At 51.1% G+C, this 27,627-nt stretch overlaps 1 protein-coding gene across 2 annotated transcripts in view; it reads left to right on the top strand.

Moving 5' to 3' along the window:
• Nucleotides 1-27,627, top strand: part of IPO13 (importin 13) — a 627,153-nt gene that overhangs the window by 231,598 nt on the left and 367,928 nt on the right. For both annotated transcript variants that reach the window (XR_015307559.1, XM_086953190.1), the window contains exon 3: nt 1,427-1,567. Coding sequence is in view for 1 of the 2 variants with exons in the window: in XM_086953190.1 (XP_086809316.1) it covers nt 1,427-1,567 (141 nt within the window). In the remaining variant the exon portion in view is untranslated. The remainder of the gene's footprint in view (nt 1-1,426; nt 1,568-27,627) is intronic.

Below are 27,627 nucleotides of genomic sequence, written 5' to 3'. Positions count from 1 at the left end.
GAGACCTTGCAGGACCGCTAAAATGGTGCAGCCCAACCCGGCAACAGACACGTCGGAAAGGACAATAACATGCAGAGAAAAAAAATAACATCCGCCCACCTCCGAAATGATGATCGCAAAGGGGCAGAGAGCGAAAAAATCGCCGGAACGCCCACGAATCTGCTCGGGCAATGAGTGACGTATCTCTGTTCCAATGGCTAGCCTCCATTTATGGAGCTAGCCAATGTAACAGATAGGCAGGACAAAGCCCCAGACTGCTTCTCAAAAGATTTCGCCTGCGCGAACGCTGCTGAGCAGCGGACGCCAGGCGAAACCTAAAAAGTGGAAATAACTGCTGAGAATTGTCTGCAAAATGCTAATAAAATATGAACGTGGGAATAAGAGCACTAATATAATAAGAGTAAAAGGTGTATTTAATCTCTGAAGGTACACAGAATACTTGTATTGAGTTCTCAATCTTCCAAAGCTGTGCTACTGCGATGCAGCATTGTCTACCAGTGACAAGTGGGCCTCGATGAGGCAAAAACAGACCTTTGTTTGCTTACAGCAGAGCATCGACTTGTAAAGTTTGAAAACCAATGTCTGGAGTAAATAACACTGAGGCAGGACAATGTCTGGGATCCTTACTGATCTCCGTATCTGAGACGTGAGGGAAAGGCAGCTTTTTGTGACCTGGAGATTTACTAGTTAGGCATAGGCCCCGGACTGGCTTCCCTCACGGACAGTGAGCCAGTAAAGATGTGGGGAATGGAAGCCTGTCTTCAGGTGGCGGCTGGGGGTTGGACTCCTTGAAGGTGGTTGGACCCCTTGAAGGTGGTTGGACCCCTTGAAGGTGGTTGGACCCCTTGAAGGTGATTGATCCATTATTCTGAAATGCATGCTTATTTATTTATTTATAACATTTATTAAGCGCTGCTGTTACCCGTAGGGGTCCTGGCGCTATGTGAAATCTACCCAAGGTTCAGGGGGCTGTCAGTGTTGACTGGTGTTGGTCAGTGTTCCTACAAAGGGTGGCTGTAGTTCTGTTGAGGGGATCCTTCTAACTGGTATAATAAGGTGGCTTCTTTAGAGAAGAGCTAACAAAGACTCACCAAGGAACGCTAACCTCAATGCTTCTAATCCACTGTGAAGATCGAATATGCACTTTTTTCTTCCCCAGTTCTCAGTGAAACCTGCCTGTGGTTCTTTGCTTGATCTTGGGCTTCATCGTTGTGATCCTTTAAGTATTTTGTAGCATCCATCTTATCAACTCTGCTGCGGGATGAGCTTTAGCCTCTAATAGAAAGCAGTGATATCTAATGCTTCAGTAGCATACACTTGCTGTTTCTTGATAAATGCTATGTAGGAAAGATGCCTTTGGTGTTCTGCATTATGGATGTTCACAATCGCATGTAACTATTTGTCCTATCTCTCTCTTTCTCCCTAGATATGTAAACACTCTTCTGAAGATTATTCCCCAAGTCTTGGCCTTGCAGGACCAGCTGCGACAGGCTGTGCAGAGCGGAGACATGGAGACCTCACACGGGCTCTGCCGGATAGCCGTGGCTCTGGGAGAAAACCATTCCCGGTGAGTGTGGACGGAAGGTGGGCAGGAGTGTGTTCTGGTGTCCTTACTGGGCCATCCCAAGCCTTTCTTTGCCTGACACACAGATTGTGCCAAAAAGGCCATAGATTTCCTGTCTGAAGGCAATATTAGTTTACAAACATTTACTTTAGATATGGAACTTAAAAGTAGTTATTTGCCTTCTTCAGCTGTCTCCTAGTTTTTTGGCAGAGAAGTGATTTGAAACCTAGTAATAAAGCATTGTCCACAGGAAAACACAGTTTGGTCAAGTAGTGACCCCGGAATTCCATCCGCAGGGTTTTTATTCTCTGTCAGCCTTAGAAATACAACTAAAGATACAAATGCTTGCCCCATGGCAGAAAAGGTGCGCCTAAGGTTGAGGTTGGTAACTAAACAACAAACAATTACCTTTGTAGCGCACTCTGACTCCAGTGTGTGCAAGCACTTTAACAGTGTAGTCCCTTGCCTGTAAGGGAGCATCTTTGTGCGTAGACTTGCTCATTGTGAAAGAGCAGAATCCAGTCACTCACAGTGAAGTAAGCCAGTGGTGCAGTGGGCAGACCCCCTTCCCCGTTCTTTGGGCTGTAGTGGGTGGAAGAAAAATGTGAGGCACACTATACCAATTGATCAAGAGTACTGTTTGAAAGCCCCTTTTTAAGTCGGCATATTACACATGTAATTTTAATAAAATCAAAAGGACTATGTTAACGCCAGTCCTAGGAATAGTTTATACAAATTCTATGAAGCTTGAATGTTTGTTGCAATAATCTCCTGTTTAAGGATTCAGAGAGAATACCCATAACTAGGAGTACAGATTTCCTTCTGCACTTGCCACAAAGTCCAACTACTCAATGCTTTTTGTACGTCCCTCGATCTATGAGCTGCACTGACTTTTGTGCCTTGGGCACCAGCACCTTACACACCATACCTGTCTGTATCTGAGTCCTGTTGGTTGGTGTGGTGACAGGTGCTGACAGGCTGTAACTTTTAATACCTAGAGTGCTGCAGCTCACCTCTTTGTCTGCAGCTATTTGCAGGAGTCAGGAAAGGATTACTGTGCCCTTAAGATCCACAGTGATCACGGTCATTGGTATGGTATGTGCTCCATCGTCATGCCAACGGTCTTAGTAAGTGGGCAGATTGAAAGATGACATGGGGCTGAGCCAGCAGAGAGCAAATAAAAGCCTCTGAGATTGGCATGTTGAGTGTGGAGTGGTGCGTGCAGAAACCTTAGTGCTGCAGGTGGGTGAGCGGCAGCGCTGGCAGGCTGCAGGTGAGCGACGGCGCTGGCAGGAGGCTACGGGTGAAGGCTGGTGCTGGCAGGAGGCTGCGGGTGAGCGGCATCGCTGATAGGCTGCGGATGAGCGCTGGCAGGCTGCGAATGAGTGGCAGCGCTGACAGGCTGCGGATGAGAGCTGGCAGGCTGCGGCTGAGCGGCAGCGCTGGCAGGCTGCGAATGAGCGGCAGCGCTGACAGGCTGCGAGTGAGGGGCAGCGCTGACAGGCTGCGAGTGAGGGACAGCGCTGACAGGCTGCGAGTGAGGGGCAACGCTGACAGGCTGCGAGTGAAGGGCAGCGCTGACAGGCTGCGAGTGAAGGGCAGCGCTGGCAGGCTGCGAGTGAGCGGCAGCGCTGGCAGGCTGCGAGTGAGCGGCAGCGCTGGCAGGCTGCGAGTGAGCGGCAGCGCTGGCAGGCTGCGAGTGAGCGGCAGCGCTGGCAGGCTGCGAGTGAGCGGCAGCGCTGGCAGGCTGCGAATGAGTGGCGGCGCTGGCAGGCTGCGAATGAGTGGCGGCGCTGGCAGGCTGCGGTTGAGCGGCGGCGCTGGCAAGCAGCGGTTGAGTGACGGCGCTGGCAGGCTGCGGGTGAGGGACGACGCTGGCAGGCTGCGGGTGAGGGACGACGCTGGCAGGCTGCGGGTGAGGGGTGGCGCTGGCAGGTTGCGGTGAGGGGCGGCGCTGGCAGGCTGCAGGTGAGGGGCGGCGCTGGCAGGCTGCAGGTGAGGGGCGGCGCTGGCAGGCTGCAGGTGAGGGGCGGCGCTGGCAGGAGGCTGCGGGTGAGCGGCAGCGCTGGCAGGCTGCGAGTGAGCGGCAGCGCTGGCAGGCTGCGGGTGAGCGGCAGCGCTGGCAGGCTGCGAATGAGCGGCGGCGCTGGCAGGCTGTGGGTGAGGGGCGGTGCTGGCAGGAGGCTACGGCTGAGGGGTGCTGCTGGCAGGAGGTTGCGAGTGAGCGGCGGCGCTGGCAGGCTGCGGGTGAGCGGCGGCGCTGGCAGGTTGCGGGTGAGGGGCGGTGCTGGCAGGAGGATACGGGTGAGGGGTGGTGCTGGCAGGAGGTTGTGGGTAAGGGGAGGTGCTGACAGGAGGTTGTGGGCGAGGGACGGCGCTGGCAGGCTGGGAGTGAGCGGCAGAGCTGGCAGGCTGCGGGTGAGGGGCGGTACTGCAGGAGGCTGCGGTTGAACAGCGGCGCTGGCAGGCTGCAGGTGGGCGGTGGTGCTGGCAGGCTGCAGGTGGGCGGTGGTGCTGGCAGGCTGCGGGTGGGCGGTGATGCTGGCAGGCTGCGGGTGGGCGGTGGTGCTGGCAGGCTGAGTGTGGGCGGCGGCGCTGGCAGGCTGCGGGTGAGCGGCAGGACTGGCAGGCTCCGGGTGAGTGGCAGCGCTGGCAGGCTGTGCGTGAGTGGCAGGCTGTAGGTAAGTGGCAGGCTGTGGGTGAGTGGCAGGCTGCGGGTGAGTGGCAGGCTGCGGGTGAGTGGCAGGCTGCAGGAGAGTGGCAGGCTGCAGGAGAGTGGCAGGCTGCAGGAGAGTGGCAGGCTGCAGGAGAGTGGCAGGCTGCAGGAGAGTGGCAGGCTGCAGGAGAGTGGCAGGCTGCAGGAGAGTGGCAGGCTGCAGGAGAGTGGGAGTGTTGGCAGGAGGCTGCGGGTGGGCAGCGGTGTTGGCAGGAGGCTGCGGGTGGGCAGCAGTGCTGGTAGGCTGCGGTGGGCAGCGGTGCTGGCAGGTTGCGGGTGAGCGAGGTCGCTGGCAGGCTGCGGGTGGGCGGTGGTGCTGGCAGGCTGCTGGTATGCGGTGGTGCTGGCAGGCTGCAGGTGAGGGGCGGTGCTGGCAGGCTGCAGGTGAGGGGCGGTGCTGGCAGGCTGCAGGTGAGTGGCGGTGCTGGCAGGCTGCAGGTGAGTGGCGGTGCTGGCAGGCTGCAGGTGAGTGGCGGTGCTGGCAGGCTGCAGGTGAGTGGCGGTGCTGGCAGGCTGCGGGTGAGTGGCGGCACTGGCAGGCTGCGGGTGAGTGGCGGCACTGGCAGGCTGCGGGTGAGTGGCGGCACTGGCAGGCTGCGGTTCAGTGGCGGCGCTGGCAGGCTGCGGTTCAGTGGCGGCGCTGGCAGGCTGCGGTTCAGTGGCGGCGCTGGCAGGCTGCGGTTCAGCGGCGGCGCTGGCAGGCTGCGGTTCAGCGGCGGCGCTGGCAGGCTGCGGTTCAGCGGCGGCGCTGGCAGGCTGCGGTTCAGCGGCGGCGCTGGCAGGCTGCGGTTCAGCGGCGGCGCTGGCAGGCTGCGGTTCAGCGGCGGCGCTGGCAGGCTGCGGTTCAGTGGCGGCGCTGGCAGGCTGCTGTTCAGTGATGGCGCTGGCAGGCTGCGGTTGAGCAGCGGCGCTGGCAGGCTGCGGTTCAACGGTGGCGCTGGCAGGCTGCGGTTGAGCGGCGGCACTGGCAGGCTGCGGTTGAGCGGCGGCGCAGGCAGGCTGCAGTTGACTGGCGGCGCTGGCAGGCTGCGATTGAGTGGTGGCGCTGGCAAGCTACGGTCGAGCTGTGGCGCTGGCGGGCTGCGGTCGAGCGGCGGCGCTGGCGGGCTGCGGTCGAGCGGCGGCGCTGGCGGGCTGCGGTTGAGCGGCGGCACTCGCAGGCTGCGGTTGAGCGGCGGCGCTGGCAAGCTTTGGGTGAGCGATGGCATTGGCAAGCTGTTGTCGGGCGGCGCCGCTGACAGGCTGCGGTTGAGCGGCAGCGCTGGCAGGCTTCCAGAGGAGCCACGGCGCTGGCAGGTTGCGGAGGAGCGGCGGCACTGGCAGGTTGTGGAGGAGCGCCGCCAATCTGAGAAGGAGCGTCGGCAGGCTGCGAAGGAGCATCGGTGCGCACCGGGGAAGCAATGCTGCTGGCAGGCTGTGGGTGAGAAGGAGTGCCTGCAGGCTACGGGTGAGCAGCAGTGCTAGTTGCCTAGGGATGAGCAGCAGATCGGCGGCGCTGGCAGGTTGCGGGTGGGCGGCGGTGCTGGCAGGTTGCGGGTGGGCGGCGGTGCTGGCAGGCTGCGGGTATGCAGTGGTGCTGGCAGGCTGCGGGTGCTGCATGTGAGCGGCAAGCGCTGGCAGGTTGTGATTGAGCGAGGTCGTTGGCAGGTTGCGAGTGAGCGAGGTCGTTGGCAGGCTGCAGGTCGGCGGTGGTGCTGGCAGGCCCGCGGGTATGCGGTGGTGCTGGCAGGCCGCGGGTATGCGGTGGTGCTGGCAGGCCGCGGGTATGCGGTGGTGCTGGCAGGCTGCAGGTGAGGGGCGTTGCTGGCAGGCTGCAGGTGAGGGTGGTGCTGGCATGCTGCAGGTGAGTGGTGGCACTGGCAAGTTACGGTCGAGCTGTGGCGCAGGCAGGCTGCGGTTCAGTGGCGGCGCTGGCAGGCTGCGGTTCAGTGGCGGCGCAGGGAGGCTGCTGTTTAGTGACGTGTCTGTAACAGGGGAAACCCAATCAACCCTTGTAGGCTTGGGCAATGTTTCGTTCAGGTCAAAGGGATGCTACAAGGGATTTGTTTTTGGAAAGTAATAGCTCAGTTGGGAGTTGTATTGATAATATCTTACTCCAGCGTACCCACAAGGTCTCACAAATAATAAAAATCAATTATTGGAAGGAGAAGAAAACACGGAGAGAATAAAAGGTATATTATTCCAGAAATTTTATATGATTTCCATAAGATAATTTGCAATTCAAAGTGTGGGGAGACACAAAAAAGTAGTGAACAGAGGTATATGTAACTTCACCACATCAGTTCACAACTAAAACATCAACTCCAATCAATTCATAACAACAACCAAAAGAAATTAATTAATCATGGTTGTGTGCTTGTGCACAAACAGCGTGGATGGAGATGATGTAGCTGTCGACGTTTCGGTCTTATACTGCTGCCGTCATGAAGACCATCATCAGGACCATAAAGTTCATTGCAGGTAAAATAGACCCCCTAAGTTAAAACAGTAAATGTTACATTGTTGCACTAAATTTTTTTTATAAAAAGTAAAACAATACATATGTTTAAATTCTCACGTGTGACTAAAAAACAATATGAATTTCATTCAAACCTTGGATAGTACCCCTTCCTGGTACTACTCAAAGGAAAAGTTTATATAAGACAACACATAAACATATAGACATTAATGAACGTATAGAGTTGTCATGGATTGTGGATGGTAAATAGAACTAAGTCAAATATACCTTTGGGTTCTGCGTAAAAACATGCATTTCAATGTTAAATTATTTCAGTTAGAGGAACATTTCCATGTAGAGATATCTGGTTATCCCACCAAGTATATATTACTCAATTAGGAATGAGAGACTTATCACATCTAACCTTCAGATAATAGCTAGACCTATATCTACAAAAGATACATTAGGGTAGAAAAGGTAAGGATTGTTCTATACCACATTTTGATATGTATTTAAACAAGAAATGACATATTTATATTTGTACAGTCAAAGCAAAAGTCATGATATCATTTGTCACCTGAAGATTCCAGTTGAGCAATCTTGATTGAGAATAATATATTTAAAGACGAATCTGAAGAAAAAAACTACAATGAGTGTATATGGTCGGGCATCTCTGGGAAAGTGAAAGAAGAAAGCCTACTGTGAAAAACATACCTATTGCGTGGCGTATGGAGTCTAAACGGTGATATCAATCCAACCAGCGAAAAAGAACCAAGCAAATGGAATCTAAAGAAAATAGATGTACACTTTTAAGGTTCTAAAAAGCTCGTATCAATAGCCTAACAAACGAAATAGCATCTATAATGCTCTGTAATTGCTACTAGGCACTGTTGAGAGACCTCTAGTGGTCTACATTGTATATCTGCGTTAGGACACGTTTATTTAACATGCTTAAGATGCGACCGTGAAAAACACTGAGTTGCAACAACTGTAATGTTCTGGTATCGCCGGTGAATGTTGTTTAAACACTAAGTTGTTGCAACTTTAACGTTTTGGTTTCGCCAGTAAATGTTACTAAGAGTGCGAAGCTGACTTGGAAACACAGATCACACGTGAAAAAGACGGTACACTGGGTTTTAAAGCATTAACATTAAAGCTATCCGTGTATAAATGTTCGTTGGGGCACGAAGTTGGCTTTAAACAGATATTTCTTCTTGTAATGGTGACATGTAAAAATCAGGCGATGCAAAACAGGTAGACATAACTACGATCACAAGTGTTGCTTTAAAAAGATGTCTCTTCTTGCAGTAGTATAAAGAGACATGTGATAATGCGGCAATGCAGAGACTCATAAGGTCGTCTGACATGCGGTATCGAGGCGTGCATTTCTACTTACTTGAAAACCGAACGGGCGGCAAGAGGAATCTCCAGCACATCGCGAAAAGGCTATGTCAGCCCTATGTGGAAACGCGGCGTTTATAAAGCCGATGCATCAGGGAGGGTAGTGAGCTAGAAGTGGGACTGACTAGGATGAATGGAGGGCTCAAAAAAGCAGTGAGCTAGATGCAGGGAGTGACTAGGATGAATGGTGAGCTCAAAAAAGGACTACACACAAAAAATGTAGCTGCTATCTGCATAGTGGCCATCTTGTAGTGTAAGTTTCCAATGTTTTTTTGGGGCCGATTAAATAAGTGAACAGTCGGACTATATATTTATAAAAAGACGATGCGTAATCACACTGAATATTAAAAACAAAAGATGCAGAATTATAAAATTGATTTTATGTATTTTATGTATTTTATGACGACGTTTTATGTCTGGTCACAGACGTTTATCTAGATCAAACCAAGGAACAATAGTGATGTGTAGGAGCATGACTAGGAATCGAAGGTGACAAAATGGCATCAAAACACATTTGTTACAGCTTATGATCATTACATATTGTGTGATCAACAATTAATACCCCAATGTTGGGGTATTAATTTTTTGTGTGTAGTCCTTTTTTGAGCTCACCATTCATCCTAGTCACTCCCTGCATCTAGCTCACTGCTTTTTTGAGCCCTCCATTCATCCTAGTCAGTCCCACTTCTAGCTCACTACCCTCCCTGATGCATCGGCTTTATAAACGCCGCGTTTCCACATAGGGCTGACATAGCCTTTTCGCGATGTGCTGGAGATTCCTCTTGCCGCCCGTTCGGTTTTCAAGTAAGTAGAAATGCACGCCTCGATACCGCATGTCAGACGACCTTATGAGTCTCTGCATTGCCGCATTATCACATGTCTCTTTATACTACTGCAAGAAGAGACATCTTTTTAAAGCAACACTTGTGATCGTAGTTATGTCTACCTGTTTTGCATCGCCGGATTTTTACATGTCACCATTACAAGAAGAAATATCTGTTTAAAGCCAACTTCGTGCCCCAACGAACATTTATACACGGATAGCTTTAATGTTAATGCTTTAAAACCCAGTGTACCGTCTTTTTCACGTGTGATCTGTGTTTCCAAGTCAGCTTCGCACTCTTAGTAACATTTACTGGCGAAACCAAAACGTTAAAGTTGCAACAACTTAGTGTTTAAACAACATTCACCGGCGATACCAGAACATTACAGTTGTTGCAACTCAGTGTTTTTCACGGTCGCATCTTAAGCATGTTAAATAAACGTGTCCTAACGCAGATATACAATGTAGACCACTAGAGGTCTCTCAACAGTGCCTAGTAGCAATTACAGAGCATTATAGATGCTATTTCGTTTGTTAGGCTATTGATACGAGCTTTTTAGAACCTTAAAAGTGTACATCTATTTTCTTTAGATTCCATTTGCTTGGTTCTTTTTCGCTGGTTGGATTGATATCACCGTTTAGACTCCATACGCCACGCAATAGGTATGTTTTTCACAGTAGGCTTTCTTCTTTCACTTTTCCAGAGATGCCCGACCATATACACTCATTGTAGTTTTTTTCTTCAGATTCGTCTTTAAATATATTATTCTCAATCAAGATTGCTCAACTGGAATCTTCAGGTGACAAATGATATCATGACTTTTGCTTTGACTGTACAAATATAAATATGTCATTTCTTGTTTAAATACATATCAAAATGTGGTATAGAACAATCCTTACCTTTTCTACCCTAATGTATCTTTTGTAGATATAGGTCTAGCTATTATCTGAAGGTTAGATGTGATAAGTCTCTCATTCCTAATTGAGTAATATATACTTGGTGGGATAACCAGATATCTCTACATGGAAATGTTCCTCTAACTGAAATAATTTAACATTGAAATGCATGTTTTTACGCAGAACCCAAAGGTATATTTGACTTAGTTCTATTTACCATCCACAATCCATGACAACTCTATACGTTCATTAATGTCTATATGTTTATGTGTTGTCTTATATAAACTTTTCCTTTGAGTAGTACCAGGAAGGGGTACTATCCAAGGTTTGAATGAAATTCATATTGTTTTTTAGTCACACGTGAGAATTTAAACATATGTATTGTTTTACTTTTTATAAAAAAAATTTAGTGCAACAATGTAACATTTACTGTTTTAACTTAGGGGGTCTATTTTACCTGCAATGAACTTTATGGTCCTGATGATGGTCTTCATGACGGCAGCAGTATAAGACCGAAACGTCGACAGCTACATCATCTCCATCCACGCTGTTTGTGCACAAGCACACAACCATGATTAATTAATTTCTTTTGGTTGTTGTTATGAATTGATTGGAGTTGATGTTTTAGTTGTGAACTGATGTGGTGAAGTTACATATACCTCTGTTCACTACTTTTTTGTGTCTCCCCACACTTTGAATTGCAAATTATCTTATGGAAATCATATAAAATTTCTGGAATAATATACCTTTTATTCTCTCTGTGTTTTCTTCTCCTTCCAATAATTGATTTTTATTATTTGTGAGACCTTGTGGGTACGCTGGAGTAAGATATTATTAATACAACTCCCAACTGAGCTATTACTTTCCAAAAACAAATCCCTTGTAGCTGTTCAGTGACGGCGCTGGCAGGCTGCTGTTCAGTGACGGCGCTGGCAGGCTGCTGTTCAGTGACGGCGCTGGCAGGCTGCTGTTCAGTGACGGCGCTGGCAGGCTGCTGTTCAGTGACGGCGCTGGCAGGCTGCGGTTGAGTGGCGGCGCTGGCAGGCTGCGGTTGAGTGTCGGCGCTGGCAGGCTGCGGTTGAGTGTCGGCGCTGGCAGGCTGCGGTTGAGTGTCGGCGCTGGCAGGCTGCGGTTGAGTGTCGGCGCTGGCAGGCTGCGGTTGAGTGTCGGCGCTGGCAGGCTGCGGTTGAGTGTCGGCGCTGGCAGGCTGCGGTTGAGTGTCGGCGCAGGCAGGCTGCGGTTGAGTGTCGGCGCAGGCAGGCTGCGGTTGAGTGTCGGCGCAGGCAGGCTGCGGTTGAGTGTCGGCGCTGGCAGGCTGCGGTTGAGTGTCGGCGCTGGCAGGCTGCGGTTGAGTGTCGGCGCTGGCAGGCTGAGGTTGAGTGTCGGCGCTGGCAGGCTGAGGTTGAGTGTCGGCGCTGGCAGGCTGCGGTTGAGTGTCGCGTGCTGGCAGGCTGCCGTTGAGTGTCGGCGCTGGCAAGCTACGGTCGAGCTGGGGCGCTGGCAGGCTGCGTTTGAGCGGCGGCGCTGGCGTGCTGCGTTTGAGCGGCGGCGCTGGCGTGCTGCGTTTGAGTGTCGGCACTGGCAGGCTGCGGTTGAGTGTCGGCACTGGCAGGCTGCGGTTGAGTGTCGGCACTGGCAGGCTGCGGTTGAGTGTCGGCGCTGGCAGGCTGCGGTTGAGTGTCGGCGCTGGCAGGCTGCGGTTGAGTGTCGGCGCTGGCAGGCTGCGGTTGAGTGTCGGCGCTGGCAGGCTGCGGTTGAGTGTCGGCGCTGGCAGGCTGCGGTTGAGTGTCGGCGCTGGCAGGCTGCGGTTGAGTGTCGGCGCTGGCAGGCTGCGGTTGAGTGTCGCGCGCTGGCAGGCTGCCGTTGAGTGTCGGCGCTGGCAAGCTACGGTCGAGCTGGGGCGCTGGCAGGCTGCGTTTGAGCGGCGGCGCTGGCGTGCTGCGTTTGAGCGGCGGCGCTGGCGTGCTGCGTTTGAGTGGTGGCACTGGCAGGCTGCGTTTGAGCGGCGGCGCTCTCAGGCTGCGGTTGAGCGGCGGCGTTGGCAAGCTGTGGGTGAGCGGTGGCATTGGAAAGCTGTGGGTGAGCGGTGGCATTGGAAAGCTGCGGTTGAGCAGCAGCGCTGGCAGGCTTCCAGAGGAGCCACGGCGTTGGCAGGTTGCGGAGGAGCGGCGGCGCTGGCAGGCTGTGGAGGAGCGCCGCCAATCAGAGAAGGAGCGTCGGCAGGCTGCGAAGGAGCATCGGTGCCGGCAGGCACTGGGGAAGCAATGCTGCTGGCAGGCTGTGGGTGAGAAGGAGTGCCTGCAGGCTACGGGTGAGCAGCAGTGCTAGTTGCCTAGGGATGAGCAGCAGTGCCGGCAGCCTAGGGATGAGCAGCAGTACTGGCAGGCTGCCGCTGAGGAGCAGTTCTGGCAAAGCTAGTAATAAGCAGCAGCACTGGCGGGCTAGGGAAGAGCAGCAGTATTGGTAAAGCTACTTGTGAGCAGCAGTATTGGTAAAGCTACTTGTGAGCAGCAGTGTTGGCAAAGATACTAGTGAGCAGCAGTGTTGGTAAAGCTACTAGTGAGCAGCAGTGTTGGTAAATCTACTAGTGGGCAGCAGTATTTGTAAAGCTACTAGTGAGCAGCAGTGTTTGTAAAGCTACTAGTGAGCAGCAGTGTTGGCAAAGCTACTAGTGAGCAGCAGTACTGGGGTGAACTTGGATATTACGTTGGCCCTGTTGCCAGATACTGTAAGCGTAATGCTTCACTCTGCTTGAAATGGGATAATTTAGCTCTCTCTTAGGCACCTTGCACCAAGGGAGAACAGCCTTGTAGTACTAAAAACGGTGAAAAGCATACAATTGATTACACACTTTTAAACCTTTGCTGTGCCGTGTCAGCAAAGGACCTTTTTGGAACAGTAGATGTCCAAGACCGGTGCACACTATCTGCTGCGTGCTCCTGTCTTGCTGCGAAGAGGGTTCACTTGGTTAAGAGGGTGCAATTCACATTCCATTGAACGTTCAGTGCCTCTCTCTGCTTAACATATGTATTTGTAAAGCGCACGTTCACCACTGCGGGTATCTTGGCTCTGAATAACAGACGTATATTGTTACCCAACTCAATGGTACTCATTTTATCGACCTCAGATGGATGGAAGGCTGAGTGGACCCGCCGGGATTTGAACCTGTGACCATGAGGTCAAACACCGGCCCCTGCAGTAGACTCATTAGTCCACTGAGCCACCAGACCCGGCTTAAAAAATACCCTTCAATAGCAAGGAAAGCCTGCGATGATTCACTCTTGTCCTGGTGAAAGAAAGTTTGGGCTGTGGTGCACCTGCCTTCCTCCAAGTGCCTGAAGCAGGATAAATGTTGTTCCTTGCAGCCAGCTGTGGCACTTTGTGTGAACAAAAGACTGTGCTTCCCAGCCTGTAAAGATGCTTATCAGGAACCAGGCTCCGCATCAAAGCAAGGACCTGGACAAGAATGGATCCTTTTGCGATCATCTCCCTAGGAAAGTGGTGGACAGGAGCCAGGCTGTAACAGGCGACAAAGAGTCCAAGGCAGCTGACTGAGGCCAGCATGCACGTCATCTTGATTGGCCATTAGGACCCTGCAGCTCACTGATCAGTACCTACTTAAGCACACCAAGCTACCTACAAAGATCATTTCTGTGTGGTGAGTGTGACAAGCCGACCTTGTTCCCCCACGGACCTTGAATCATCCTACATGACCATCAAAGCCTGTATCTGCCTGCTTCTACTCTTGGAAGCAAATGTCACCATTGGCGGTGGGGGAAGTGCTAAGTTTGCTGTAGCCAGTCACACAGATTTCAGAATCCTTTAGATGGTTTCTTTAGCTCTTACAGTGTCAGATACTGAATTTGCGGAAGAACATTATACTAAATCTCAGATCCCCAGCTGATGATCTGGCCCAGTGTGTCTACTTGGAACTTCGAAACTTGTGGATGTCTCACCAACAGAAAATCTTTACTGGGATTGGCCAATTTTGAGAAAGGTGGTTATAAATTTAGAGTCTCCTAAGGAACGTACTTTCAGTGTGTGTCCAACTCCAGTACCTGTTGTCTCCTCTGCACTAGTGCACCCTGAATTGGGTCCTGTGTGCCCGACACCGCCTACCTGATTGCTCGACAATCAAGACCATGGCTCACTGCACACTAAGTATCTAATTTGTGGGTGATACTCCTGTTCTTTTGAGTGGTTTTAATTGAGAAACGTCTAGGACCAATTTATGGCAGCAAACGTTTTATATATATATATATATATATATAACAGTGAGCAAGGGCGTTCACGCCCGAAACGCGTCTGTTTGGCAGTGTGTTGCACCTCTGCACTTTAAATGCAATAAAGGAAGAATAATATCCTTAAGAAGTCTGGCTGTGGATTTATTCACCTGTGTCTGCGCACTGGGTTTGATGCGAAAGGCGTCGCACGAACTTTCCGGTTGGAATTCATATATATATATATATATATATATATATATATATACATATTCCACACTTCTTCCCTTTGTCAGAAAAGAATTTGGGCGCACACCTTTTGGATTCCACAATCTGGTTTATTTCGATCTCTTTAGCATGAAAGCAGATGATCTACGCATTTCGATGCCACAAGCATCTTGGAAAGGGAAGACCACTCGGTCCCCCCGAACGTATGGATGGGTGCCCCGATCCCCCCGGGAAACCATTTTGGGCGGGGGGCGTGGTTCGGCTAGTATGCCCAAAGCGGCGTAGCCGGAGCACGCCCTTCCCGCCCAGAAGGGGTTGTCCTAGACACCCACCCGGAAGACCGCTCCCCGTGGGTGTACCTGAGGAGGGTCCCCGCCCTCCCGCAGACGGATAAAAGAGCGGGAATCCGAAGAAGCGTCCTCTTGTTCCAGTGCTCTGAAGGCTGCACCACTCGTTGCTCGTGAGCCCTCGACGGAACAAGCGGCAATTTTGAGAACTTGTAATCTTGTTTTTCTCTTTCAGTTATCGAGAGTGCGAAGGATCTGGGACCTCGTTGATCGACTTGAGCAGAGTAAGCAAAGCTATGGCCAGCAAAAAAGCGGGAAAGAGCTCCGAGCTGGAGAAGGTACTGCGCACCTTGTCGAACCGAATGGCAATCATGGACCGAAAACTCTGTCAAGTTGATTCGATCGGTCGAGGTTTGGCCGAAGTTAAAAAACAGTTAGCGGCCCAGAACAACCCCTCAGGCCGCCCTAAGAAGGTAATAGGCCCGGCCTTGCCGGGAGTCGTCCCTGAGGGTAGGGGGAAGCGTATTAAGAGGAGGGCGGTTTCCGGAGAGGATCCGGTTCCTGGGGTGCTCCCATCCGCCCCCATCACACCGGCGGACAGCCCGGTACCTAGTCCAGATATAGGTCTACCAATCCCAGTTGTAATTACCCCTGTTAATGATGATCAGATGCCCCCGGAACTGGCTCTTCAGTTAGAGGCAGCGTTGCCCTGGCTTAAAAAGAAAGCAGGGGGGGCAGTGGCTGCGGGGGATCCGGCCGAGGAGGCAAGATTAATAATCCAGCAGCTACGGCAGTCAAGGGAAGTTGGGACGGCGAATGTTCCTTCTATTTCCCCACAGGTGGCGCCAGGAGCAACCACGGTTGGCCGGGAAAAGACAACAGACACTGCGGTTGAACCTGGTAAGAACCCATTGCCAATGGTGGGGGAAAGTTCAGTGCCTTCGCGGCGTGAGAGGGTGGCCCAGCACATCCCAGCGGCCACCAAGGAAATGATATGGGGGGACAAGTATGTGAATATGTTTTCTTTATTGACCGACCATCGTGAGATGGAATACGCAAGGACCCAGAAAGATCTATGGCACCCCAGGGTATGGCGGGCCAAGATGGCGGAATTTAGGGTCGACGAGACCGTAACGAACTGGGTGAAGGCCTTCTCGATATTTACGGCAGTAATGGGGGAGCGTAAGCCTGAAGTGTTGCCCGAGCTATCCTGTTACCAGAATAGGATTATGGATTTTCATAACATGTACGGGGGAAATGAGTGGAAAGGATATGACATGCAATTCCGAAAGTCTAAAGAGTTTGATGTAACTTTGACATGGGACTGCCTCGACACGATATCGTGGCGCAGGCAGCTCTTGCCTTGATCGGCAGGTACGTCCTCGCCGGGCGGGAGCGGGCCTGGGACAGTTCAGCAAAGGCCGGCACAGCCCTTTCGAGCAAGCACCGGTGGGGACTCACAGCCCAAGACCGGCGGAAATGGGGGCAAGCGCGGGGTCTGTTGGGGCTTCAACAGAGGAAACTGTAGCAGACCCCAGGGAGCGTGTAGGTTCCGGCATGCTTGTGCGGGCTGTGGGAACTCCTCACACCCGGAGAGTAGCTGTAGATCTAAGAACGGTGGTGTGGGAGGAAAGGGGGGGTCCAAGCAAGAGTGAGGTGATGCTAGGTGAACAATCCCCTTCACCCGTTGACATCATGGCTTTGACTGGGATGTTGAGGAATGGTTTCTTATATGGCTTCAACATCCCGGCGGGAAATTTTCGGGGGATCCCCTTTTGTAAAAATCAGCTATCCGTCCAACACAACCCTGCAGTGGCAGCCAGAAAAATTACCAAAGAAGTCAGCCTGGGGCGGGTAGCAGGACCCTTCCCATGCCCGCCGGTGGCGGATTTCGTGTGTTCACCTCTGGGAGTAGTCCCGAAGAAAGACCCAGGGGAGTATAGACTCATTCACAACCTGTCGGCCCCGAAGGGCGCTTCGGTGAATGAAGCCATTGATCCGGATATCTGTTCGGTCCGGTACGCATCGTTTGACGATGCTGTGACCCTGCTGAATCGCCTGGGCCCTGGGGCTCTGATGGCGAAATCGGACATCGAATCAGCATTCAGGTTGCTCCCGGTACACCCACGGGACCAGCGCTTGCTAGGATTTACGTTCCAAGGGAAATATTACATGGATAAATGCATGCCCATGGGTTGCTCAATTTCTTGTGCTTATTTTGAGATGTTCAGCTGTTTTTTAGAATGGGCATTCACTAAGGCCACAGTACATGGAGGAGTGATGCACTAATTTGATGACTTCCTGTTCTTGGGGCCGGCAGGCAATGCGAACTGTGCACAGGCACTGCAGGATTTCTGCATTCTCATGCAGGAGTTTGGCGTCCCATTGGCACCAGGTAAGACGGTGGGGCCATCTACTTCACTCGAGTTTCTGGGAATTGAGCTCGACTCAGTGGAGGGATGCTTCTGTTTGCCAATGGAGAAGGTGGCCAGGTTCAGGGCATCCTTAACGCAATGCCTGGGCAAAGAGAAAGTGACCCTGCACCAGTTACAACAAACAGTGGGTCAGCTTAACTTTGCCTTGAGAGTAATACCGATGGCTCGCCCATTCTCCCGCTCCATTGCACGAGCTATGGTCGGCCTCAAGGAGGGACACCAGCGCACGAGACTGTCGGCAGAGGTTCGCCAGGATATGCTCATTTGGCTGGCATTTCTGGCGGACTTCAACGGTCGAGTAGTGTGGAACAAACCCCCAGCTTCATCGGATGAACTGGGTTTGTGGACCGATTCAGCCGGGAGCGTGGGATTTGGCGCCATCTTTGGTAACCGGTGGTCGGCACAAGTATGGCCGACGTGGTGGCACTCCAGTGGCCTAACAGGTAACATTGGGTTCTTGGAGCTGTTCCCCATTTGGGTGGCTCTGTTGGCATGGCCAGACGATTTCAGGGACCGATCAGTAGTGTTTTGGTCGGACAATATGACTGTGGTAGAGTGCATCAATCAGCAAGCGGCCCGCTGCAAGTGGATTTTGAGACTGTTGAAAGAGATTGTGTTACATTGCTTGAGATTGAATGTACAGTTCAGGGCAAAACATGTGCCGGGTGTACTGAATAATGCAGTTGATGCACTCTCTCGTTCACACATGCAGGCTTTCAGGGGCTATCTACCCACAGCGGACCTAGTGGCGGCACCGTTCCCCGAAGCACTGTGGCTGATCGGTGCCCCGGATTACAAGACCTCGTGGCAGCCAGCTTAGCGCCCAGGACGAGGAAGGCTTATGAGGGAGCATTTCGTTCTTACTGCGCCTTTTTTGGGCCCGGCAGGGAGACATAGCTGGGGGCAGGAGGAATCCTTCCTGGGGTTCCTAGTGGCACTGCACAGAGAAGGTCGATCAGACGCGACTGCCAACAGACATAGGGCGGCCATATCATTCATGGCGCAGCTCCACGGTATAAGGGATCCAACGGGTTCCTTTTTGGTCAGAAAGGCGCTTTGCGGCTGGCAACGCCTGGAGGGTCGCAAACAAGATACAAGGCACCCGATTAGTTTAGAGAGATTGTCTCGGCTTTTAGCAAAGCTGGATGAGACATGCTCCTCCCCTTCTGAAGCAGTTCTGTTCCGGGCAGCTTTCGCCTTGGCATTTCATGGGGCCATGCGGGTAAGCAAACTCGTGGCGAGGAACAAGAAAGACATGGAGGGAGGCCTTTGCAGGGATCACGTGCAAATACGGGGTGATTCGATGCTAATCTCGATAGCTAGGTCCAAGACAGACCAGGATGCTGTGGGGGATAGTGTGGTTGTGCCCCACTTGTCCGATAAAGTGTTTAGAGGAATACTTGGCACAGAGGCCGGCGACATGGGGAGGGAGCCTGCTTAGGCACAAAGATGGCACCCCTCTGACGAGATTTCAGTTTCAGAGGGTGCTAGCACTGACAATCGCCGAGGCGGGCATGGACCCGTGCGATTTTGGGACCCACTCCTTCAGAATAGGGGCAGAATACTGAGGCTACGGCTCGGGGTCTGGGTGCAGAAGAGGTAAAACAGCTAGGCCGTTGGTCCTCAAACTGTTTCAAAAGGTATGTGCGGCTGCACATGTTGTAAAAGACTGATGAAATGCACTCACGCTTGTTGTCTTTTGCTTGAATTACAGTTTCGCGAGCCTGTGACGCGGGGCGGAATCTGGGATCAACCCATCACCGGAGGACCAGCGGTCGAGGATCACCGACTGGAGAGCAAGTGGTATGGGTTGTGGGCCACTCATACGTGAGGCGCGCCGGGGATGTATTCATGGCAGGTGACGCGACTCACTCATCTGGGGAATACAGGTTTAGAGTGTCCTTCCATGGGAAGGGAGGCCTCTGTTTTGACCAATTTCAATCGTTTGTGGAGGGTCTGCTAGGGCGGCAAAGGTCACCGCCATCTATAATCATAGTACACTTGGGGGGCAATGACTTGGTAAGACTGGGAAGACGAGTGTTAGTGGAACACATTTTGTCGGCAGTCAGCTGGTTGGCTAAGAGGCTCCCGGGGTGTACAATTACCTGGTCTCACATGATTCCCAGGAAAGTTTGGCGAGGGGGTTTCTCTGTGTCCGCGTTGAACCACTCGGTTAAGAAGGTCAACAATAAAATTGGGAAACTGTTTCGCTCCGCGCATCTGCATAGCATCCCACATGGGTGTATTCGGGGTGATCATTTTTATTTGAATGATGGGGTTCACCTGTCTAGGGAGGGGAATGATTTACTCATAGGAGACTTCATAGCATGGCTAAGGGGTTTGAGGAGGCATGACCTTTAGGAGGTGTGGGGGGGGCTGGATAGTCGGTCAACTATCCGGCCTGTGGCGGTAAGGTCCTGATCGGTGAGCAGTAATTTCAAGGTCCCTAGGGGGGCGCCACCCAGAATGGATGGGAGCGCCCGGGGGGAGGCGGCCATTGGCCCCTCCCACGGGGAGGCGGCACCCACTACGGATGGGTCGCCTAGGGGGAGACGGCAATAGGCCCCTCCCAGGGGGGAGACTGCTAGATGCCCCTCCTACGAATTTCCCGGGGGCCGGATATCCGCAACGGCGGAAGAGAGTGTGGGGAAGGGGGGGGGAGGGGAGTCCACGCTGTCCTTCTTACAGATACCTCACACGGGGACTAGGACGACCTTTAAGATGGCGTCGAGTGAGAGGGGGCCCCCACGAAAAGGGAAGTTACAGTTGGCAACGAGGGTAAAGTCCTCTGCGCATGCGCCACTCACACCGTGAGGGCGGGATTTTGGTAGTAGGGATCTGACACCGGTTAAGACCTTGCCGTTGGCCCTTAATGCTAGGATGTACAATTTTAATTTAGAAGGTATACATTTTCAGGATGCTAGACTCGGCTAGGAAACCTTTGTATTAGAGAGCTGTTAAGGTTAGCCAAAGAACATGTCTTTATCAAAATGTAACGAAAGTAAAATTGTACATAGTTCATGAAACGTTTTAATTTAATGTTTTAAATTTTTGTTTCATATTTTAATAAATACGGCCGGGGAGGTAACTCCCCCCTGCCTTCCAAAAGCTCAAACCAGTCTCTGTCTCCTCCCCTTGGGGAATTGGTGTTGGGAGTGGGTGGCGGGCATCCCGGCCATATGCTCACGATCAACTTCCCGCATTTTTTTCAAACCATTTAAAGCATTCAAAATAATGTGTTACATCATTTCCTGTGTTACTATGCTAATCATTGTGGATATTGTAGTTTTTATATAAAGAGTCTCTGGGTAAGATTTGTACCACTCAATTAACAGAAAATAATAACCCCTTATTTTCAATTTAATTCTCTTTTCAACTCTTAGAACAGATCCCAGTTTTTTCAGTTCTTGGGTTTTATGATTTTAACTCTTTGGTGAGTCTGCGCCATTTTGGTCCTAGTTTATGTTTTAAACCCTCCAGTGGGATTTGTTCTCTTTATTTATTTCATTCTTCTTGATGTGTTCATTAACCTTTTGACTATCTTTTTTATGATTTTCCAACTCTTTTGGTTTGGTATCTTCCCTTCTTGTATTGTCATTCAAGATTGCCACTTGTTTGTGTTTTCAGAGATGAATGTATAACTCCTCCGATTGATTGAGGTCGTACGGACTTAGAGTTCTGAAACTTACGATGTGATGTGACTCCTTCTGCCTTAGGGATTTTTCCCGGTCACCGGCGTGGTTCTGCCGTAGGGTTACGCACCCGCAACGAGCGCTCAGTGGTCGGGGAACTGTGAACCGGTGTATGGAGATATATATATATATATATATATATATATATATATATATATATATATATATATCCTATTATAAAACAATTCTCTAATTATGCCTATACCTCTACATATGTTCAGTCTTGGTTGTGCATCTACGTGGTGTATTCGTGAGTGATTTGTTAGACCCACCATCTTCTTAACTATGTTATCACCTCCGCATCTAATTGGTACTCTGCACCTCTGTGTAGCTCCAGGGGTATATTTCTATAAGTGCCCCATCTGGCCCATATTTTGGCATGTTTTTGCAGACATCCCTGGGGGATGAAGACTGGGAGTTCCAGTTCCATAATAAATTCCAATCCTGCTTTCCGTAGCTCCACACGGGCTGGGTCTCTGCCTACCATAGTTTTGCGATATCTCGCTTTGCTACGTGAGACCTAGAAACAGCAGATGCCTTGTGTACCGATTTCCTCCAATAGTGAACACAACCATACCGTACCATCTTCTACATGACATCGAAAACAAAGCGGAGACTCAACCAGCCCTGTCCTCCATAGCCGGTGTCTGGTATAATACACTCTTTGTAGATATTTCAACTGGATTAGGTGCAGTCTGATCAAGACTGCGGCCCGCTCTGCGACTGGAGCTCCTTCACCCAGTCATCACCATCAAACTGCCCAATATCATCTTCCCACGCTGCATTTAGGGAGTCTAATGTTCTAGGGCTATTGGTGACCAGGGTTTGGTATATTTTGGAGATCTTATGGTCCCCTAAATCCCCCATTAATAGTTTGCCTTCAAATGGGCTAAATTTGGGGATGGTAGTCAAGTCCCTGATATATGTGGGTGAAGAGCATGCCGTAGTTGCAAAAATGTATAGAATTGTGTCTGGGTCATTGAGAATTTTGTGCAGAGGCCTTCAAATGATTTTAAAACCGTTCCTTTCATGACCTCTCCAAGGGTAGAAATTCCAATTTGATCCCAGCTTCTGAATCCCTGGAGATACATGACTTGTGGGAACCAACAAGTATCCCCATTTATTCCTCTCAGTTTGGAGGAATACATCTGCATCCTTAACGCAAGAAATTATAAATGATTGCCTCAAATGCGAGAGAGGAATGGATATTTCTTGGCTCTCGGGGGTCTATCAGAGTCTATGTAGCATTGACAAAGGTAGCTTCTTTTTAGACCCAAGTAGAGCCGATTCATTCCACAAGAATGACCTGAAAAAAGCACTTTATCCACTTTATAATTCGGAAAGGATCAGTGAGAATCTAAGAAATCCTCCGTCTCTAGTTACATGGGCAAGGAATTGTATAGGTATCCTTTACCAATATATCTTACCGTGCCAATGACTAACTGGGAAAGAAGCCTCTTATTTCGATTGAGAGCAGGAACTGTAAGATTCTTTTTTTTTGTTGAAAACCTTTATTTATCAAATGCACAGTACACAGCGTCTGCCTACAACCCAATCGGGCCGGCCGCTATGACAATAAAGCGAATTATCAACCACATTGCGCTGCGGAAAAGGCCATAAGTCGATTCATTAGGGTGTAGTGGCATAAAACAGTATATAAAGGATAACGAAGGTTCAATTTTGTAATTTTGTCGAAAGTCAAACAAACAAACACTCACATGGTAAAAACAATGTCTAGTTCGTGGGAGGGGAGGAAAAGGGGGAAATCAATATATAAGAATGAAACCAGTTCTTCAAGGGGCAGGGACACAGTGAAAGGGAATGTTAAAACGGAATGGATGCTAATCTAGGGGAACGTCAATTACTGGGATGAGGGAATGGTCTCAGTGTAATCAAGTGGTGGGGTACAGATGTCTCCACGGTATTCGTTCCATTGTGCCCAAATTCTACCCCATTTCTTAGGACGACCTCGAGCCTCCTAAACTATCTTTTCCCGAAACATGCACCAATCCATGTTATCTTTCCAGGCACTTATTCCAGGTGGTCTGTGGGAGCCCCAGAGTTGCGCTATGTCCCTCTTGGGAATCATGTTGCCCAGGGTGATCCAGAAGGTCTGAGCGGCCGTACAATCCGTAGGCTCCCACACATTAAGCAGGCAGCGCCTCGCCTCAGGAAGGAGGGGGACCCCAGTGACTCGCCCCATCACATCATGCACCCTAGACCAAAAAGCGGAAATAACCGGACATTCCCACAGGATATGAAGAAAGGTGCCGTTCATACCACAGCCACGCCTACACAATCCATCAGTTGAGAGCCTCATCCGTACCAGACGCATACCAGTCATGTAGACTCGGTGGAGGATCTTCAATTGCACAAAGCGAAGCAGAGCCAGAATAGCCACCTCCCTGGGGGAGGAAATCGCCATTTGCCAGTCTTCGTCATCCAATTAGAGGCCATCCGCTACCCAGGAGGCCCGAAGCTTCACCAGAAGGTCAGCCCTGGTGTTAATGAGCTTTTTGTAAATAAAGAAATCGTACTGTCCGGGACATGGCCGTCCAGAATACGATCTTCCAGTGGGGACGACTGGGGGATTTCCGTCCCAGGGGGAAAGGCAGAGAGCAGGGCGTGCCGCACCTGAAGGTAACGAAAATACTCCTTTTCGTCCAGTTGATACTCTACCTTCAGGGCCTCAAAGGATTTTACTGTGCCTCTGACCCAAAGATCCTCCACCTTACTAATACCAATCATATCCCATCTGTCAAACCCTTTCGTCCGCCACAGGCTACCCAGCCGTTCAGAATCATACAACGGGGTCATGCGCGTCAATCTATCGCTCCAACCAGTAGCCACAGTTGCATCCTTCCAAGCACGCACGGCGCATTTCATAGGTCCAGTCAGGAGCCGGAGTGGTGCCTTCGAATAAAAGGCTCTATTGAAGTTGCCGCCCGGCAACAGGAGTTTGTCCATAGCGAAAGCGGGAGTGGGCCCTGGAGAATACGTCACGTGGTTAATCGCACTTAATTGCGAGGCCCAATAATAACGTCTGATGTCAGGCAGAGCAATACCGCCATCGTACCATGGGAGCGTGAGTTTTGACAGGGAGATACGGGCTCGTCCGTCCCAAATTAACTGCCTCTGAAGGCCTTCAACCTCACGGAAATAACGGGAAGGAACAGGATCGAAAAAATTCTGTAAGGCATATAAAAACCTGGGGAGGGACATCATTTTAAAAAGTGCCGCTCGTCCCAGTGGAGATAAGGGCAAATCACGCCACCTTCGTACATCCTGCTTGAGGCGACGAAGAGGAGCATAGAGATTACGGTCATAGCGCACTGAGGAGTCCAGAGAAATGAAAATTCCCAAATATTTAAAGCCATCCTCTGCCACTTGAATCGGGAATCTACGAGGCAGCGGAGGCAGCACCCCCGCTATAACATAGACACACGATTTGGTCCAGTTAATAACAAGCCCGGAGTTCTTACCGAAGGAGGTGAGAACATCAAAGAGCACGTTGAGAGACTTCTGAGGTGAGGTGAAATAAAGAAGAATATTGTCGGCGTAGAGCGAGGCGCGATCTTCCAGATCCGGTGTCCACCGGATCCCCTTAATCGAGGGCTCCCAGCGAAGCCACGCTGCAAGGGGTTCCAATGCCAATGCGAAGAGAAGTGGAGAGAGCGGGCACCCCTGACGGGTGCCACGTCCCAATGGAAATGATTCAGAAACTCTGCCGTTTACTACAACTTGGGCTAACGGTTGTGATATAGGAGCCGCACCCATGCAATAAAGCTAGGACCAAAACCAAACTTGGAAAGGGCCGCCCACAAATATGGCCACTCAATGGTGTCAAAGGCCATCGTGGCGTCCAGGGAGGCCACAACTGCAGGTTCAGTGAGAGTCTCAGCTCTCGCGAGAACGCTGTGGAGTCTACGAAGATTGAGAGCTGTATTTCGATGAGGAATAAAACCGGACTGATCCGGATGAATCCAGTCGCAGATCACTGACAATAGACGATTAGCCAGGACTTTGGCCAGAATCTTAGGCTCGGCGTTGAGCAACGAAATGGCGCGATAAGAGGTGCATCGGTCACGAGGCTTGCCATCCTTGTAGATGACCACTATGGTAGCCAAACTCTGTTCGGAGGGAAGGAGGCCCGCCTCGAATGCATCAACAAACATAGTGCGCAAATGGGCAGCCATTTTGTCCGGTCGCAGTTTGTAGAGCTCGATAGGCAAACCGTTGGGCCCCATTGCTTTGCCTGATCGCAAGGACCTAATGGCAATGGCGATCTCGTCCACCGTGATAGGTGCCTCCAGAGCTAATCTATCCTCCTCTGACACGCAAGGCAGCGCAATGTCGCGCATAAGCAAACAGGAGTCAGCCTCATCCCGGTCACTCACAGATCTGTATACCGTTCGGAAATGGTCCACAAAACATTCAACGATCTCCCCCGGATCAGTCACACACTCACCAGTCTCACGGGTTATTACGGGCACCACACGGTTCAGTCTCACAGCCTTGTCCAACCACGCCAGGAGCTTACTAGCCTTATCACCCACATCGTAAAGACGGCCTAGCTGATTCATATGCATCACTTTAGCAGCGTCAGTTACCAAGGCTCTATAATCTGCCTGTTTCAGCTCTAAGGAGTGTAAAAGTGCAGGAGTATCGTCTCCACCCAACTCACTTTCGAGCGTAGTTATTTCCGCCTCAAGAGCTGACACAGCTTCCCTCCTTGCCTTCCTATCAGCCGCAATAAGGGACAACGCGGAACCCCGTATAACGGTTTTAAAAGCCTCCCACAGAGCCGTAGGGGAAGCGACCGATCCCACATTCTCATCAAAATAACAATCGATCGCCTTAACCAAGTTCGAGCGAAGCTGAGGATTCTTAAAGTGCCAGGGATGGATAGGAGGGACCCTACTTCCAGAAAAGACTCCCGCCGAAACCTCGAGTAACAGGGGGGAATGGTCAGAAATACCCCTAGGGAGATGCCGGACCCCACGCACCAAGGAGGAGTTAGCAGTTAGCATCAAAAAGTAATCAATCCTCGAGAGGCTGCCATGAGCACCAGAGTGAAAAGTGTACTGAGTTTGTGTGGTGTGCAACATCCGCCAAACATCCACCAACCCAAAGGTCTCAATCAATTCAGTCAGCCACATCTGGGACAACGGCAGAACCCTAGGGGGCAGCCGGTCACACTTGCCCGATATCACCGAATTGAAGTCCCCGCCCATGATCAGGAGACCATCCGGAAGCCCTAGAAGAGTCCTACCTAGGTCAGCATAAGTGGTAGCCTGCAGTCCCGGGGGAATATAAACAGCAACAATTACAATCAGCCTCCCCTCCCATCTCCCCGAGACAGCAGCATATCGACCGCGATCATCGAGGGTGACGTCATCTATTTCAAGGGCCAAAGAGGATTTCACCATTATACCAACCCCTCGGGATCCGGATGTAAAGCCAGCATGAGCCACAAGTCGGTAACCTTGGCGGTCAAGAGCTTTACAAGCATTTCCTATCAAGTGGGTCTCCTGGAGTAAAACAACATCAGGGGAATGGCGTCTGATAAGTTGAAGCACAATACCACGTTTAATCCTATCACCCAGAGCATTAACGTTCCAAGACAGCACTTTCATGTCACCCCCCCCTCCCCCCATTCCAGTAAGACTCCCAAACCACCCCCTCCCAGAACCTCAGAGCAAGGATATATGCAAGCGATAAAGTACCATGTGAGAAAAAAACCATAGAACACAAAAAACAACCAAGACCCCTCTCCTCACCCCCCAACCAAGAACCCGTTACAACACCCCCCCACCCTGCACCCCTGCTGACTCATAAGCCACCCCAAACTGCAGTGTGCCTGTCGCCCCTTCCGAAAATCTACACAAAGAACCCCTGAGGAGGAAGGGAGAGACTACCCCAACCCGCTCCACCCCTGGGCCTAAAAGTGAAGGCATATAAAAATACTCTGCAAATAATTACGACCCAGAATCGGTCCTCAGGACCCAATGTCATTCCTGTGCCGATGCACCTCTGTCCGCGCCTCCGGGGCCTCCGCTCTCGGCGTCGTCCTTTGGCAATGAGTCCAGCCAGTCACTAACACTGTCCGGTTGATCAAAAACGTAAGCACGTTCATTGGTTGTGAAAAAAAAAAACAAAAGCACGTTCTCTGTACTCGATACGTAGGCGAGCGGGGAACAGCATCGCATATTTAAGTCCCAAGTCTCTCAGGCGACGTTTCACTCCCAGGAATCCTGATCGTTGCCGTTGCACTTGAGGAGTAAAATCAGGGTAGATAGAAATGGAGCTGTTCTCAAATTTCAGCGGGCCGTGTCTGCAAGAGGCCTGAAGAATGGCGTCCCTGTCCCGAAAGTGATCCACGAGATCCAGCGGGGGACAGCTAGGTGCCGAGTGGGTGCTGAGCGTTGCGGGCGGTGTGCCATTGTCGCTCCCACCCCCCCCCCCCTGAATCTATGGGGCGAGGTTCACTTTAAGTACAAATTTCTGGGCTCCTCGCAACAGAGGTAAATCCCCTAGCCTTTTGGTTTGTACTTTTAACGCACCATTTTACACATAGTGCTATTTTTAACTTTCACAGCCTTTGGCAGGGTGGGCCTTAGCGCGCCCACACCTGTTGAGGCGACACTCGCATACTGGTCCTGATGAAAGCCCTGTAAATTCATACACTTAAAGGGCAGAAACATGTTGACCTTCCCCTAACAGGGAAACACCTGTATTTCTTTTGGTTAGTTTCCTTGCACATAATTAATTTAATTTTAATATGTCGGGTTGACCAGCTAATAAATGATTTTTTGGTACAACCTTAGACATTTTTAATCACACTTTTTTCACCCTTCACTCTCACAAAACCTGCTCCGCAGTCTCCTGGCGTCTCAGCACACTGGGGAGGTACTCGATCTCCCTAGT

This window comes from Lissotriton vulgaris, chromosome 1_2 (genome assembly GCF_964263255.1).
Source record: "Lissotriton vulgaris chromosome 1_2, aLisVul1.2, whole genome shotgun sequence".
Lineage (NCBI taxonomy): Eukaryota > Metazoa > Chordata > Amphibia > Caudata > Salamandridae > Lissotriton > Lissotriton vulgaris.
The sequence above is the reverse complement of the archived record's forward strand: the minus strand, read 5'-3'. Positions and strand labels throughout refer to the sequence as shown.